The 13,588-nt window shown below is 40.8% G+C and overlaps 2 protein-coding genes across 2 annotated transcripts; one reads left to right on the forward strand and one right to left on the reverse strand.

Moving 5' to 3' along the window:
• Nucleotides 1-1,874: 1,874 nt before the first annotated feature.
• LOC137996731 (epithelial splicing regulatory protein 2-like) lies at nucleotides 1,875-4,876 on the reverse strand. Its single transcript, XM_068842291.1, has one exon. The coding sequence runs from the start codon at nucleotides 4,779-4,781 to the stop codon at nucleotides 3,270-3,272; it is 1,512 nt and encodes a 503-aa protein (XP_068698392.1). The 5' UTR covers nucleotides 4,782-4,876; the 3' UTR covers nucleotides 1,875-3,269.
• Nucleotides 4,877-11,182: 6,306 nt separating this feature from the next.
• Nucleotides 11,183-12,032, forward strand: LOC137996750 (6-phosphogluconolactonase-like). Its single transcript, XM_068842316.1, has one exon. The coding sequence runs from the start codon at nucleotides 11,226-11,228 to the stop codon at nucleotides 11,946-11,948; it is 723 nt and encodes a 240-aa protein (XP_068698417.1). The 5' UTR covers nucleotides 11,183-11,225; the 3' UTR covers nucleotides 11,949-12,032.
• Nucleotides 12,033-13,588: the final 1,556 nt, after the last annotated feature.

A 13,588-nucleotide genomic window follows, 5' to 3' on the forward strand; every position in this document is an offset into this window, starting at 1 on the left:
TAGTTAACTGACAATTGGCCAAAAAAATAGTAGTTAACTGACAATTAGCCGAAAAATTAGTAGTTAACTGACAATTGGGTACCCCCATTAGCACCCTCCTATAATATTCAAAACAAAAAGAATGACAGTCCGAAAAAAAGGCAAATGGAAAACAACGAAATGTTAGCTAACATAAGGACGTCGTATTTCTCTGTTTATGAACGGGGTAGGATAGGGCTTATAACTCCTCCTGACTCGGCCCATATTAGGCGGCGTTGTTTTATGCTAAATTAGGCCTAAGGTTAGCGCTTCTAATAAAGGGTTTGGGCTTTTTCAACAGTTACATTATAGCGTTGATAATCCTGACCCAATTTTCGGGCCGAGAAAATTCAGGTATTTTTATCTTCGCGGGTGTAAGTACCCGGGTTAGAAATGGAACTCTTTTTCCTTGTGCACCTTCAGTGATGTAGGGTTGAATTTGGGACCATTTTCGATGAAAGCCACAAAACCTAGTTTCGCGGATTTGCTTAGAAAATTGGTCGAGACTCATTTTGGTGGGATGGGCCCGTTGTTTAGGGAAAGGTCATTCGGGAAAACACTCTAGAATCCTTTAATAAACAAAAAGAATGACAAAGTCCAAAAACTATGCAAATGAAACAACGAAATGTAGGCTAAAATAAAGACGTCGCGTTACTGTTTAGGAACGGGGTAGGTTAGGGCTGAGAACTCCTCCTGACTGAGCCAAGAACAGATGGGGTTGTTTTATGCTTAATTAGGCCTAAGGTTGGCACTTCTAATAAAGGTTTTGGGCCTAGAGTCCTCTTTAATATTCAAAACGAAAAGAATGACAAAGTCCAAAAAATATGCAAATGATAACAACGAAATGAAGACTGAAATAAGGACATCGTGCTCTGTTTATGAACGGAGTGTGAACGTTGGTAGGATAGGGTCTCTGTTCTTCCTTTGAACGAAATGAGTTAACCTCCTCCTGTTTATTATAAAACACTTCGCGAACAAGCATTACGCCGTGTAATGATGCAGAGACTGACCAATTTTCGTGTTGGTCAGTGTAAAATGCAGACTGAGGTTATGCATCGTTCTTGAGGCAGAACTGCAAAAAGCGTCTACTTTTACTGAAGGAACTGAAAATTATGAACTGCGGGAAGGAAACAATTTTAAATTCAGCCTTTCCTTTCGTTACTGTTAAAGTAGTGTTTATAACTGTGATGATCTCAAAACTAAACTTCTACTCTTACTGCCTCTCAAATTAGTTTTGACAGCTTATGTGAGAGTTATGTTAATGTTGCAACCGAAAGGTCTTGAAGTGGTCCACAAGGTCACGCTATCATTAGTTTCTTCCCAATTCGTAAAAACATTACAAAGAAGCGTGGGTGCATATTACGTGATCATAATAAAGAGGAAATTGAGAATTGTAGGCTCTTATGTACGGCCATGGGTGACACTATATGAGCTTGAAAATTTTGTATTTTCAGTAGTTTTGCATTTACTGTATTCCGCATTCTTATTTGGATTATTCGTCGCTGTAAATAAAGCAAGGAGATAGCATTACAGACCGGAACAATTGAATATTGCGTGTAATCAGCTTGCCGACTCTTGCATCATCACAGGTCACCAATTGAACAGACCGGAAATTCAAACAAGACGCGAAAAATGTGTGCTATGCTTTTAAAGCGATGTCACGTAACCCACTACCGCATCTTCTCTATAATAATGCAAGTTTCCCCTGCTGAAGGTATATAAATCCCTTCACACTGAATGAATCAAAGTAAAAAAATACCTTCTCTACGGCTAACGCAATCACAAATAAATTCGATGACGCATTTACTCCAAGTGTGAATAATCAATATGAATATGTACGAAATACCAACAAAGCACAAATTTGAGCCATTGTTATTCAACAGATAATGCCAACACACTCACTACAAAATGCTCTTTAATACAAAAATGTGGAAACGTTACAAACTTACTGTATTTTCTAGTGTTAAGCCAAGCCTATTAGCACAAACTGACGTTACCTCCTGCCACAAATTCCCAAACAAATTACTGACTCCTCTTTGTGAATTGCAGGATTACTGATGGCAAACAAGACCTCTTCCACGCTTCAACTACAAGACAACTGCCCAACATATATAAACTCCCCAAAAAGCCATTAGATTTGCTTGATCACCTTTACAACGGGCGGTGTCAAACTACAACAGAACTTAAAACACGGCGAGGTCGTTTTAAAATCTCTTTCAACAAAGACCAAATTCTCAATGCTATAGACGGTCATACAAATGAAGACACGGCTCAACTTCTAGAAAAAAAAAAGACCAAAACGTTGCTCAACTTGCTCCTGGAAATAGCTAAAACACCGCAACAGGCCTTTCAAAAATCTTTTCCCAACATTAGGTCTAATAATCAAGTAACTATAACCATATTGTGAAGACTTCTGTAACGTCCTACACTAACTCTATCCAGAATTGTTGGATGATTAATTTAAACACCCATCCAGCTCTAATCGCTACACAGTTCCATGTGAATTCAGTTTCCTACAATTATTGTGTCACAAAATACCACATAATCATGTTGACATAAAAACCGTTTCCATGAATTTTGACTCAGGCTTGATAAAGATGACATAAATCCTGTCAACAGATCAGCCACTTTGGACAAACATGTGACATGGTTCGATGCTCCTCTGGAATGGAGAATTATGACTCTTTGAATTGTAATTTTTTCAGCTGCATTCAAAATTTTCAAGACCAGAATAGCATCAAGCTATGTCTAATAATTGCCCAACCTGCTTACAATGTGAACCATACATCTGATTATTTTTACCACATTAGAAGACTCGATTTCTCTGCCCTTCACGGATTATAAAATTGCAAACAAATAACTGTCATTAAAACAATGATCCTTCTCCCTCAAAATACCAAATTTTATGATATTGCATGAAAAAATGGTCCTCAAATTTGACATCAAACTCAGCCAATATCCATTTTAATAATGTAAAAAAGTCAAGATATAACAGTCATTCATGACAACTTAGTTGCTCTAATTACAATCCTTGATCACTTACTAGGAATAATGCCAAAATAGCCTTTGGACTCACTGACAATTTAAGCTTCCTCTTACTACTCAATTTCCCAGGAAGAAAAAACACATACCACAAAATAATTATCTAAATAGCCAAGTACAAAGTTATTTTCATTGATAGTATGTTCAGGCCATCCACACAGTTTTATTCCCCCCACCCCCTCCCCCACAAACAATTCTTTGCCTCCCATTTAAACTAAGAACAGCTGCACTTTACGTTTTCCAACTGGTTTGTTGTTCAGCTGTTTAATAGCACTGTATGCTTCACCACTGGTAGGGAGTGTCACCATAGCATCCCCAGAGGACCGCCCAGGGGCAAGATAATGAATTCGAATAGAGTCAGGAATAATGGGAAACCCATAAAAGAAATCCAGAATCTCCTCTGCAGAGACAGTTGAGGGGAGATTACGAATCCCAATCACACAACCTGCATTTATGTCATTCACACTTATATTAGCCCCTGCGGCAAGCTGTGTAACCGGTGTCATAGGACCCTCCATTCCCAAGTCAGCATTAGTAGGACTTTGGACAGTCCCTGGTGAACTTACTCCCATACCATTTACATTCATATTTAAGCCAGAATACGAAATATTTCGATAATCTCCATTCATATTCCCCAAAGCATACATACTACTCTCTTGAGCAAAATTTTCCCCTGTCATGTGAGGATCCTGTAGCCAGGTATCATTACCTGCGGCTTCCAATGCAGCCAACACTTCCTCCAGGCCACATCGCCTAACACCAACAAATCTTTTCCTTATGTACTGGCGATTCCTATCTGCCCCTTGAATACAATCCCCAACAGACTTGAACTCCACATAGGCCGTTCCATTTTTCCTCCCTGCCCAATTTCCTGAAGGGTGTAGCATAAAATGCACATTACGAACATCGAGTCCCTTGAAAAACTCAAGAATCTCCTCTTCGTATACTGTGTAGGGCAGCCCTGTCAAAACAACCCAAGTGGAGTTTCCGTATGTCCCTTCTGGGTTGCTCGCTTCACGGCCATTCCTGTTTAAATTTCGGCTGAAGGCATCTCTTCTTGCACCGCCCGATCTTCCACTCTCTCGTGCATCTCTGCCCTTAGCTGTACTTCTTTTCAACCCAAATATGCTTTCTGCAACCTTTTTTCTATCCCTCTCGTGTTCCCGTCGATTCACATCTTCCTTACTTGTCAAAAATCCATCAAATCGATCATACAAATTAGCAGACCTCCCACCATCTACTACTGCGGCCACATGGTTCGTGCCAACTTGATCCACTCGGCTCCTGGAACCATCCCCAAGTCGACTCAGTCGGACAGGACTTCGACTTCGTGATCGTTTTAAACTACCTCGAGAACTTCTTTCGCTTTCTCTCACGCTACTTGACTTCTTTTCATTCTGATCGTTGTTTGCACTCTTGTTGTCAACAACATCGTCTCGGCGCATGCGAACACCTTCCTTCAAGATTTTCTCCATTTCCGTCTGACTGCTGAGTATAAGCTCTATATATCTTTTCCCCACGAATTTTCCATTCCTGTGCATAGCTTTCCTCGCTTCGTCGTCCTTCTGAAAACACGCAAAAGCGTAGCCAGATGCCTTTCCTTCTGGGTTCGGTGCCAAATGAATATCTCCTTCGGCGATGTCAAGCCCGCGATAAAATTTCCTTATATCTCGCGCAGTGGCCTCCCAAGGCAGACCTTTCATCTTTATAACCACTACCATTATTTAGAATAGTCTTCAACTTCCTTTAAGTTACCTTTTGTGAGAACTTTCCCAAGAAACGAATAGCGAAATTCAGTTCGACATCAAATTACGCTTAGCATAGGCAGGGGCGGACTCCCCAAATATTTCTCACAATGACCGGAACTTAAAATTCCTGGGACCTGTAAATCTGTTGGACGACCAGGCATCTAGAGTTTCACCATTTTCGGGCCCGAGAAGTTACCGGAACGTTCGAGAAACGGGCCCCTGGCACCCAAAAAGAGTGCTAAGAGTAGAAATTAACGGCCGAGTAAAGGATTTACTTACGGTTAATTTATTTGTCAGCGCACTAGACGAAATGTTCGTTTCCGGTTTCCGTTGTTCAAAAAAGCTAAATAGACGGCTCGCGTGCTATAAATAACGAAGAAAACTCATTGGAAGTAGCAGGTTTCCTTGTTTTAAATTGAATAACACATTTACATACCAAAATCATGAATCTTAACACAAGAAAGAATAGAAAATGCAAACTAAAGAAAGCAAATCATTTTATGTGCTTTAAATGACCGAAAACGGTGTGAGAGAGAAAAGGCAATTCAGAGAAAAATAGCACTGAGAAGAGAGAGCCTGTATAAAATTGCTTTTAACTGCTTTTAGTAAACGTGTGTATGTTTGCATATGATCAATCAATCAATCACCGTTTGTCTTTCACGATCGCCAGCTTAATTTGCATATGTCACGGATGAGGATTCGGGTGGATAACGCATCACAATAGAACGTTTTCAACCAACCTCTAGAGACACCAATAACAATAGTGAAATCTACGACTTCTGGTCAAACTATCGAACAAAGTTGGATTCCACATGCAACATTGTTGGATGTAAATGTTGAGGTAGTGGCAAAACACTATCCAACATTGCTTGACCAATTCAGTCAAGTTCAAGTTGGCGCAAAATTTGAAAATTTGGCGTACCGTTATGCTACTGGAGTTGTTTTAGGACGCAAAGGACGTATTCAAACAAGGAAAAACCAAAGAATGATTAAGAGAACTTGTAGAAAAGGGCATGTTCTTTGCAAGATACATTCCCGCTTAGAAGATGATGATTATGAGCTCGGATCAATTTGCAGGAATTTTAAACGCTATTGAACCAGACATCTCCAAAACAGCGATAATGATTAATATATAAGTAGCCTAAAAGTGTCCAACTGACACGGCCTTGTTTCCTATTCGCTGACCAAGGTCTAGCTATTCATCAACAACCACAACGTCCCCTTGGTCGTTGTTCGCAATCTCTGTTGCAAATTATGCTAGAAGCCTTGGCTTGAAGTAAGATAGCGATTCGTGAATTGGGACTTTAAGATCTATGACGCGATCGTCAACGAGAATTTCACAAAGCAACAATAACATTGGTTAAAAGAGGAAAAATAATCGTTCTGCACGTGCGGCACGCATTTGAGCACGACGTGAAATCACCAAATTTGAGGTTTTGACGAAAACGCGAGCGTACAAATGTTAATCTTTCATTCTCTATTTTACTCTGAAACCGCTCGTACCAATTTATTTTTGGGATACTTATTTCACATCCTGCGACGTGAACGATATGGAATAATCGCGAAAGAGTTACGATATTGCAAAGTTCTATTTTGAGGTGACTTTTTAGTCGACGTGGCCGTCATAGATCTTAAAGTCTCTATTGATGAAATGGTATATGAAATGAATCATATATGAACTGCGGATATGAAATCAAGTGAAGCTATGATCTTCGCAGTTATGAACGGAATTTTTGCAATTGCGCAGAGAAGCCTGAAAAATTCAGGACTTCAACGGGGTTTGAACCCGTGACCTCGCAAAAATTGCGTTCATAACTGCGAAGATCATAGCTTCACTTGATTTCATATCCGCACTTCATATGGGATTCATTTCATATACCATTTCATCAATGATTCATTCCTCACGGGACCACTAGAACCCACAAATGACCAGCTCCCAACGTCAGTGGCTTCATAGCTCAGTTGGAGCGTCGCACCGGAATCGCGAGGTCACGGGTTCAAACCCAGTACAGAATTGTTGGTCGTAATGTTTGATCAAAAGCAAACTCTATCCAACATTTGATCGAACAAAAAATGTTGAACGAACATCTTCCAACATGAACGGTCAAACTGTCGAACAATGTTGGATCGAGCAAAGTTGGAGCCTTCAATCCAACTTCGTACGATAGTTTGGCCAGGGCTTAATGAAAGATTTTTTGTTTTCGTCGACAAAAACAAAGAATCACCAACAGGGGGGCGATGACGTCACGTGAACTCCTCCCAAGTTAAAAGAAGAGAGTAGTGTTACTCGTGAGCCGATCAATTTCAATGCGCGGGTACGTTGAGGTCCAATGCATGAAACTGGAAACTAAATTAAAATACTTAAAATGGAATGAGACTGGAAGGCTTCAAGTGTTTTTCAAGGAGTTAAAAGGAAACGGCTCACGATATTTTATTCAGTGATAGACGATTTTAGTAGGATAATTTGATCTTTCGGTGTTGCTGGGCGTACAGGGATGGTGCAGTGGTGATAATAGCAATCTAACACTGATGTGGCCTGGGTTCGATTCCCAGACTCGGCGTCCTATGTACTGTGGGTTGAGTTTTTTGGCCGTTCTCTTTTCTGCACTGAAAGGTTTTTCTCCGGGTGCTCCGGTTTTCCCCTCTCCGCAAAAACCAGCGTTTTGACTTGATTTTCGTTAATTGTTGATTTCAGTTTACAGTAAGCGATAAAAAATCACGACGTTTCGACCTCTCCGAGTTCATTTTCAAGTGCGAGTAAAAGTTTTAGCATAAACATGTAGAAGCTGGTTAAACTAGTATTAATCATGGTTAGTAAAGTGCGTCAGTCAATGAGGGTGTGAATGGGGTGAACCGACTACTGACAAAGGTCTAGAAAATATTACTGACTACCGACAAAACGAGGAAAAAATTACCGACTAGCTACAAAAAAATTAACTGTGATTTACCGACAACCGACAAAGGTCGAAGATTTTAACCGACAACCGACAAAGAAATGAAATTTTAACCGACAACCGACATGTGGACAAAACATTCAGACCCTCGTCAATGTCTGGTAAAATAATATTTTTTATTGTACTGATTGTCCATCAGAAATATTAAGAGAAAGAAGGGATGTCGCTAAGTGCTGCCTGAAGGTGAAAATCTCCGCTTGAGAAAGGAGTGATCGCCGGCTAAATTTTGGCCGTCGATCCAACGGATCGAAGTGACGAGAAGGTCACAAATTATTCTCTACAAAGTTTAAAAGTCATTCGATGTGTTAACAAAAAAAATTGAATATCTGTTAGTATACGGAATTATCAGTAAAATGTATCGATACTGGAAATGAAATAAAAGCGTTGCTGCTAGTTCTGCTGTGCGTTTCTTCTCATTCCCCGTATTCGCTATCATGAAGAATGCCGGGTGTGCGAGACACTGACAATCTTCCTTTTGATGCTCAGAGCACGAACTTAACGCCTCATAGACCCTTTTCGTGATGGCGGCCCAATAAAATATTCTTTTGTTTTAATGCTAATAAGCCTATCTAGCCTAGTTGTGATACGCAAAATTCAAAAAAATATGTTAACCAAAAGTGAGGCCAGGCAGTACGCTGAGAGAGCTTAAATCTGCTTTGAAAAGCAGCTGAGTCGACAAATCAACACTCAGCATCGTTGCCGGCACAATATTGCCCTGCAGGGGCGAATTGCAGTGTCTGTTTCCTATGAAACATACCACTACACAGGTCAAGTTCTGATAAGTAGGTTTAGTCATATTTGCAAGTGATACTTCGAATACCCAACAAAGCTTCAATTACCTTTGAAAAAACAGTAGCCTGTGAACAGGCTCTCGCTTCTTTTGGGGGAAAAAAATAGCGACGGGAGAGGAAAAAGGGGGGGAGGCGGCTATTCCGCCCCCTTGTAATTATCCTGCCGACCATCTGTCAGTAAGATCGTTATCTGTCAATCAATTTCGCACGCGTGAGTAAACTCCCGGGAAAATTGAAAATGAGTGGTGTTTTGCTCTGTTTTGCTGTGTCAGAAAACAGAGAGATGGAGCGCGAGCCTCACTGTCGATTTTGTAAAAAGTCCTTGATCTCCGGTAAGAGAATCAATATGGTGCCGGTCTTTGGCGTTTCGAGAAATAAGACCTTGCTGCTTGACAGTGGCCAAGACAGCGTTGTGCTAGCCCAATCATTTGAATCAGTACGATTTCCCCTTGAGCAAGGAGAAAGCTTCTCCGATCTTAGTTGCTTAACTTGTGCGCGACAAGCCGTTCGTCTTGCGAGTTCAGTTTCCAACTTAACAAGCCGCTGTAATGAACGAACTTGGAATGCAAAAGGTGTATCATGACTGAAGCTTCGAAGACAATCCAAAGTACAAAGAGATCAGCAGCACTTCGATCGAATTACACCTACGGGTAAACGAAATAAAGATGAAATTATCACCACGGAAATTCGCCGCTCTTCAGTTGATCAGACATCGTCGACATCAGATAAAACTTCGCGCAGATCCCTCACCTTTACAAGTAGCAATGAGAAAATTAAAGAACAAGAGGAAAGTCCTCTGACATTGGAGGAAAAAATGCAGGAATCAATGGATATTCCACAAGGGCATACAAAAACAGTCATAAAGGTTAGCTCTAAATTGAATTAGCTAATAATCAAGTAATTTACTTTCATTTTGGATTTCAGTTCTGGGTAGTTTTCACCATGAGGAACCTTGATTTAGAATTTTCTACTTTTCTCTGTTTAGATCTTCATTGCATACCCAAACACGGGAAGAGTGGAAGAACACGAGTGCACTGTTCCCGGGGAGATAAAAGCAGTGAAGAATATTGCGAAAGGAAACTTCTCTGCATCGGCAGCGGCCCTATGCAGCATGGAGTCCATGAAGTCTCACATTTTTGCAGAAAACACTAAGCTGACTATGTTGGAAGTGGTAAATAGGTAAATATAAAGGTAAATATGCTCAGAGTTTCGTCTCCAAATTCAGTATCTACTTTCAGTAACTCGCAGTACTATCAGCAACTGTGTAGAATGTGTCCGCGGTTGGTTTGTTTACTTGCTGCGATTTGCAAGTCTGGAAAGCCAGCGACACTGAAAAATGTGGAATGTGAGGGAAATCCTTCCGTGAATCACTCAACGCTCTTTCGAACAGCTCATCGGTCAATCGAGAAGACGCCATGTTAAACATGGAGAAGAGCTGTTTACTCAAATCGAGACGTGATATTTTACGGAGAAGAGCTGTTTACTTAAATCGCGTGCTACGTACCGACCGAAAAGCCGATGTCAATCAGACCTGTCAACAGTCAGTGTTCTCGCCAATAGGAGCTTGCATCAGGATCTGATGCAAGCGGGTACCGTGGAACGGCGGCCCCAAATGTCTGTCCACAGGCCCTTCTCGCTTTCCCTCTCCCCAGTTCCCCGCTCGACTAAAGGCCTGTTCACAGGCTAAAAAAACAGAGAAGAAAACGGCCGAGAGCTGCAAAGCACGAGGAATACCGCATTGATTTGGGAATGCGGGCATTGCGATACGATCGAGGCATGACACCGGACACATTCACGGTCACATCGGATCGAGGTGTTGTGTCGGCCAGCCAGTCCAAGATGGCGTCCAAAGACCCTGAAATCGTGTGGCATCAAGATCTATACCCGGTAAACATATTCGGGACATTCGTAAAACGACAAGATTAGAATGCGTCCTCCTTCGCTGGAACGCAAATATGTAAGAAGGTATTAAGCATACGAAACGTCAAGTCAAAAGTAAAATGCGCTTTATCATTATGTTTGTAGCCGCTGTTTGTTTTCTAATTTTGGTTAAGTTGAAATGGCTAAAGACCAAGAATATTTATTCCGATCCAGTTTATGCAGTCCAATACAGACTGTCCAGTTCAATCTATTTTGGTCTTTCAAAGAAAGTCTAGAAGTAATTCTTGGATTTCACATGACGTCACGTCATGTTGGTGTCCCCAAACAATGAAATGGCGGCCATGTTGGTGTCCCGATCCAATCCTCCGGGAATTGAAAGCTATTATTATGCTAACGTCTTCTTTTGTTTTCGTTGAAAAACATGACTGTTGATCACGTGAGTGAAACCCAAGAATTGTCCCTTATTGGTAACTCTCCCCACTGCGACTAACAAGGGTTTTGGCAACCTCATTCCCAGGTTCTCTCTTCTTTGCCACCATTATCTTTGAGAAAAATAACGAGGTTGGGGTTTTGGGGTCAACTGTTCATATAGTCCATATGCAAGAAAAGACTATCTCTATGGTTTGAAATCAAGCCAAACGGACTTTCGATTAACAAGATTTCAAATTTCGGGGGAAAGCTGAGGAAATTTTGATTGAACGGATTTACGCGTGAGTGACTGCGTGACTGACACTTTCAAAAGCGTGACTAGCGTAACGCTTACGTACTTGTGCTGATATTTCACCTCAAACATGGCTGCCACTCACGTCTTTTCAAACGAAGCAGATTTAAAGCGAGAATGTTGCTCCTTGATAGCTCAGAAGTCTACAGAAGCTATTAAAGACCACGGATTTTTTTCTGTCGGGTTTTCGGGCGGAAGCCTTCCTAAGATTGTGTGCTCTGGCTTGTTGGCACTTCAGATCGACTTTTCAAAATGGCGAGTGTTCTTTTGCGATGAACGTTACGTACCTTTAGCAGATGCCGATAGCAATTACGCAGCAGTGAAACAGCATTTTTTGGACAAGTTGTCTATTGCACCTGAACAAGTTCTAGCCATCAAGCATGAAATGTCACTCAATGAAGCTGCGAAAGACTACGAGTGTCGCCTGAAGGGGTGGTACCCTGGGGTTGATGTCCCTACCCTGGATATGCTTCTTCTCGGTATGGGTCCCGATGGCCACACATGTTCCCTATTTCCTGATCATCAACTGCTGAAAGAAGCATCTCGGCTTGTGGCACCAATTTCGGATTCACCAAAGCCACCTCCATGCCGGATTACGCTGACCTATCCTATCATTAACGCAGCCAAGTGTTCTGTGTTTGTCAGCACAGGTGCAAGCAAGGCCAATGTTCTCAAACAGGTGTTGGAGGATGATGGAACTGAGCTACTGCCAGCCGCCAGGGTGAAGCCCGTTTGTGGTGACCTACACTGGTTTGTTGACGAGGCAGCAGCAAGCATGTTGACAAGGAAATAAACAACATCAGTTTTTCTGCTGTGATTGTCCAAAGCAAAGGCTTTTTGTAATTTAATCTTACGTAAATAAATCCAGTCACTCAGATTTTGCTGTTTTTTTTTTTGTTGTGAACTGATAAATTGCTCTTTCACAGTAGATAGTGATGAGGCTTTGCAGCTAACATTGTCAACCTTTGGGTGAGTGATTGGGGACAGCTCAAAGCGACTGGAATTATAAAGGGTTCTAAATTCTGGGTTAAAGATCATCTCTTCGTTCAAGAGATATTTTTCTATTATTTGGTTTACATGTGTCATTGGCTTTTTTATGCACTAGTCAAAATAAACCCTGACCCAGCCAGGCACACGTGGGGCTTTATTTTGACTGGTGCATTACATGTAGTTCCATTTTTTTAACCCCATAAAACTTTTGTTCCAAGGACACTAATAAGGTCAACTACATGATATCAGTGATCTGTGACATTTGCAGAACTGCGGCAGATGTTGGACACAGTGTAAGCATGACCACAGTTGTTTAAAGAGCCTTGATCATTACCTTGTCAGGGTTCCAACCACAATCTCTTGAACAGTAATACACTGCTCTCCAAACTGAGCCAATCAGTCAACATTTTACTGCGTTCTTGACACTTAACTCAAGTCACCCTTTACTCAAGTCACACTAAGGGAAAGTATAGCAACTAACAAAATTGATGTCACCTTCCACTGCTCACAAGAGATGATCAAGGTTGTACTGGGAAAATCAGGAGTCTATTTCAAAACGTTTTAAATTTCATTTCAAGTTTTTTCTTGGTCACATTTGTTGAAAAGCTGGCCAGAATTTGTTCCTTTGCCATTTAATTTTTTTCTTCAATACACTCTGTGAACTTTTATATCACTAGTAATTTATGTCAAAGCTATTGGGTTAATAATAATGCCTTGACATTGACGTAAATGCTAATAACATACTATTGTAGCTTCACTTGGATCCTTTTATAGTCTTAAATGAGGAGGATCACTGTTTTCTCAAACAAAAAAAAAGAATGGTTGGTGTGCCTGAAACTCATATTTTCAGTCATTCACCCCAAGATTAAAAGCAAAGATGATTGTCTCAAACATCTGTGGTTGAAAACATATTACTGTTGCACAGATAAGTCACTAACATTCTTTCCCATACAAACAGGTCCATAATTTCAATCTCCCTAACATACCCTAGTCAATAGAGCATCCATCGTCTGGGTCTTTCTACAGGTAAGGGAAAGCTTTGCATTTTGTTCACAAGGGATTTTGTCTTTATTTGGAGTTCCTTTGTGTCCTGTCTCTCGGTTTGCATCATTAATATTTTGTCTTCTGGCACCTGTAGAATCTGGCCACCTTCTTGGTAGCATGACTTCCATGCCCCTTGATTACTTTTGTTTATGGGAATTACTGGTATCCTTTTTTTCACGTGATAAAAATGCAAAAAATTGAAAGTGCTGAAGTTCATCTCAGAACTTGATGTAGACAACCTTGTGAATTAGAACTCAGGGGAACATTTCATAAAACTAATGACAAAAATACAACATCTTATATTTAATCTTTTTGTGCAAGTTTACACATTTCAACTATAGATTATGTGCAACATGGATGGTAGTAATGCAGACAATTTGATGCTTTCAGATAGATTGT

The sequence above is a fragment of the Montipora foliosa genome, chromosome 1 (genome assembly GCF_036669935.1).
Source record: "Montipora foliosa isolate CH-2021 chromosome 1, ASM3666993v2, whole genome shotgun sequence".
NCBI classification, from domain to species: Eukaryota; Metazoa; Cnidaria; class Anthozoa; order Scleractinia; family Acroporidae; genus Montipora; species Montipora foliosa.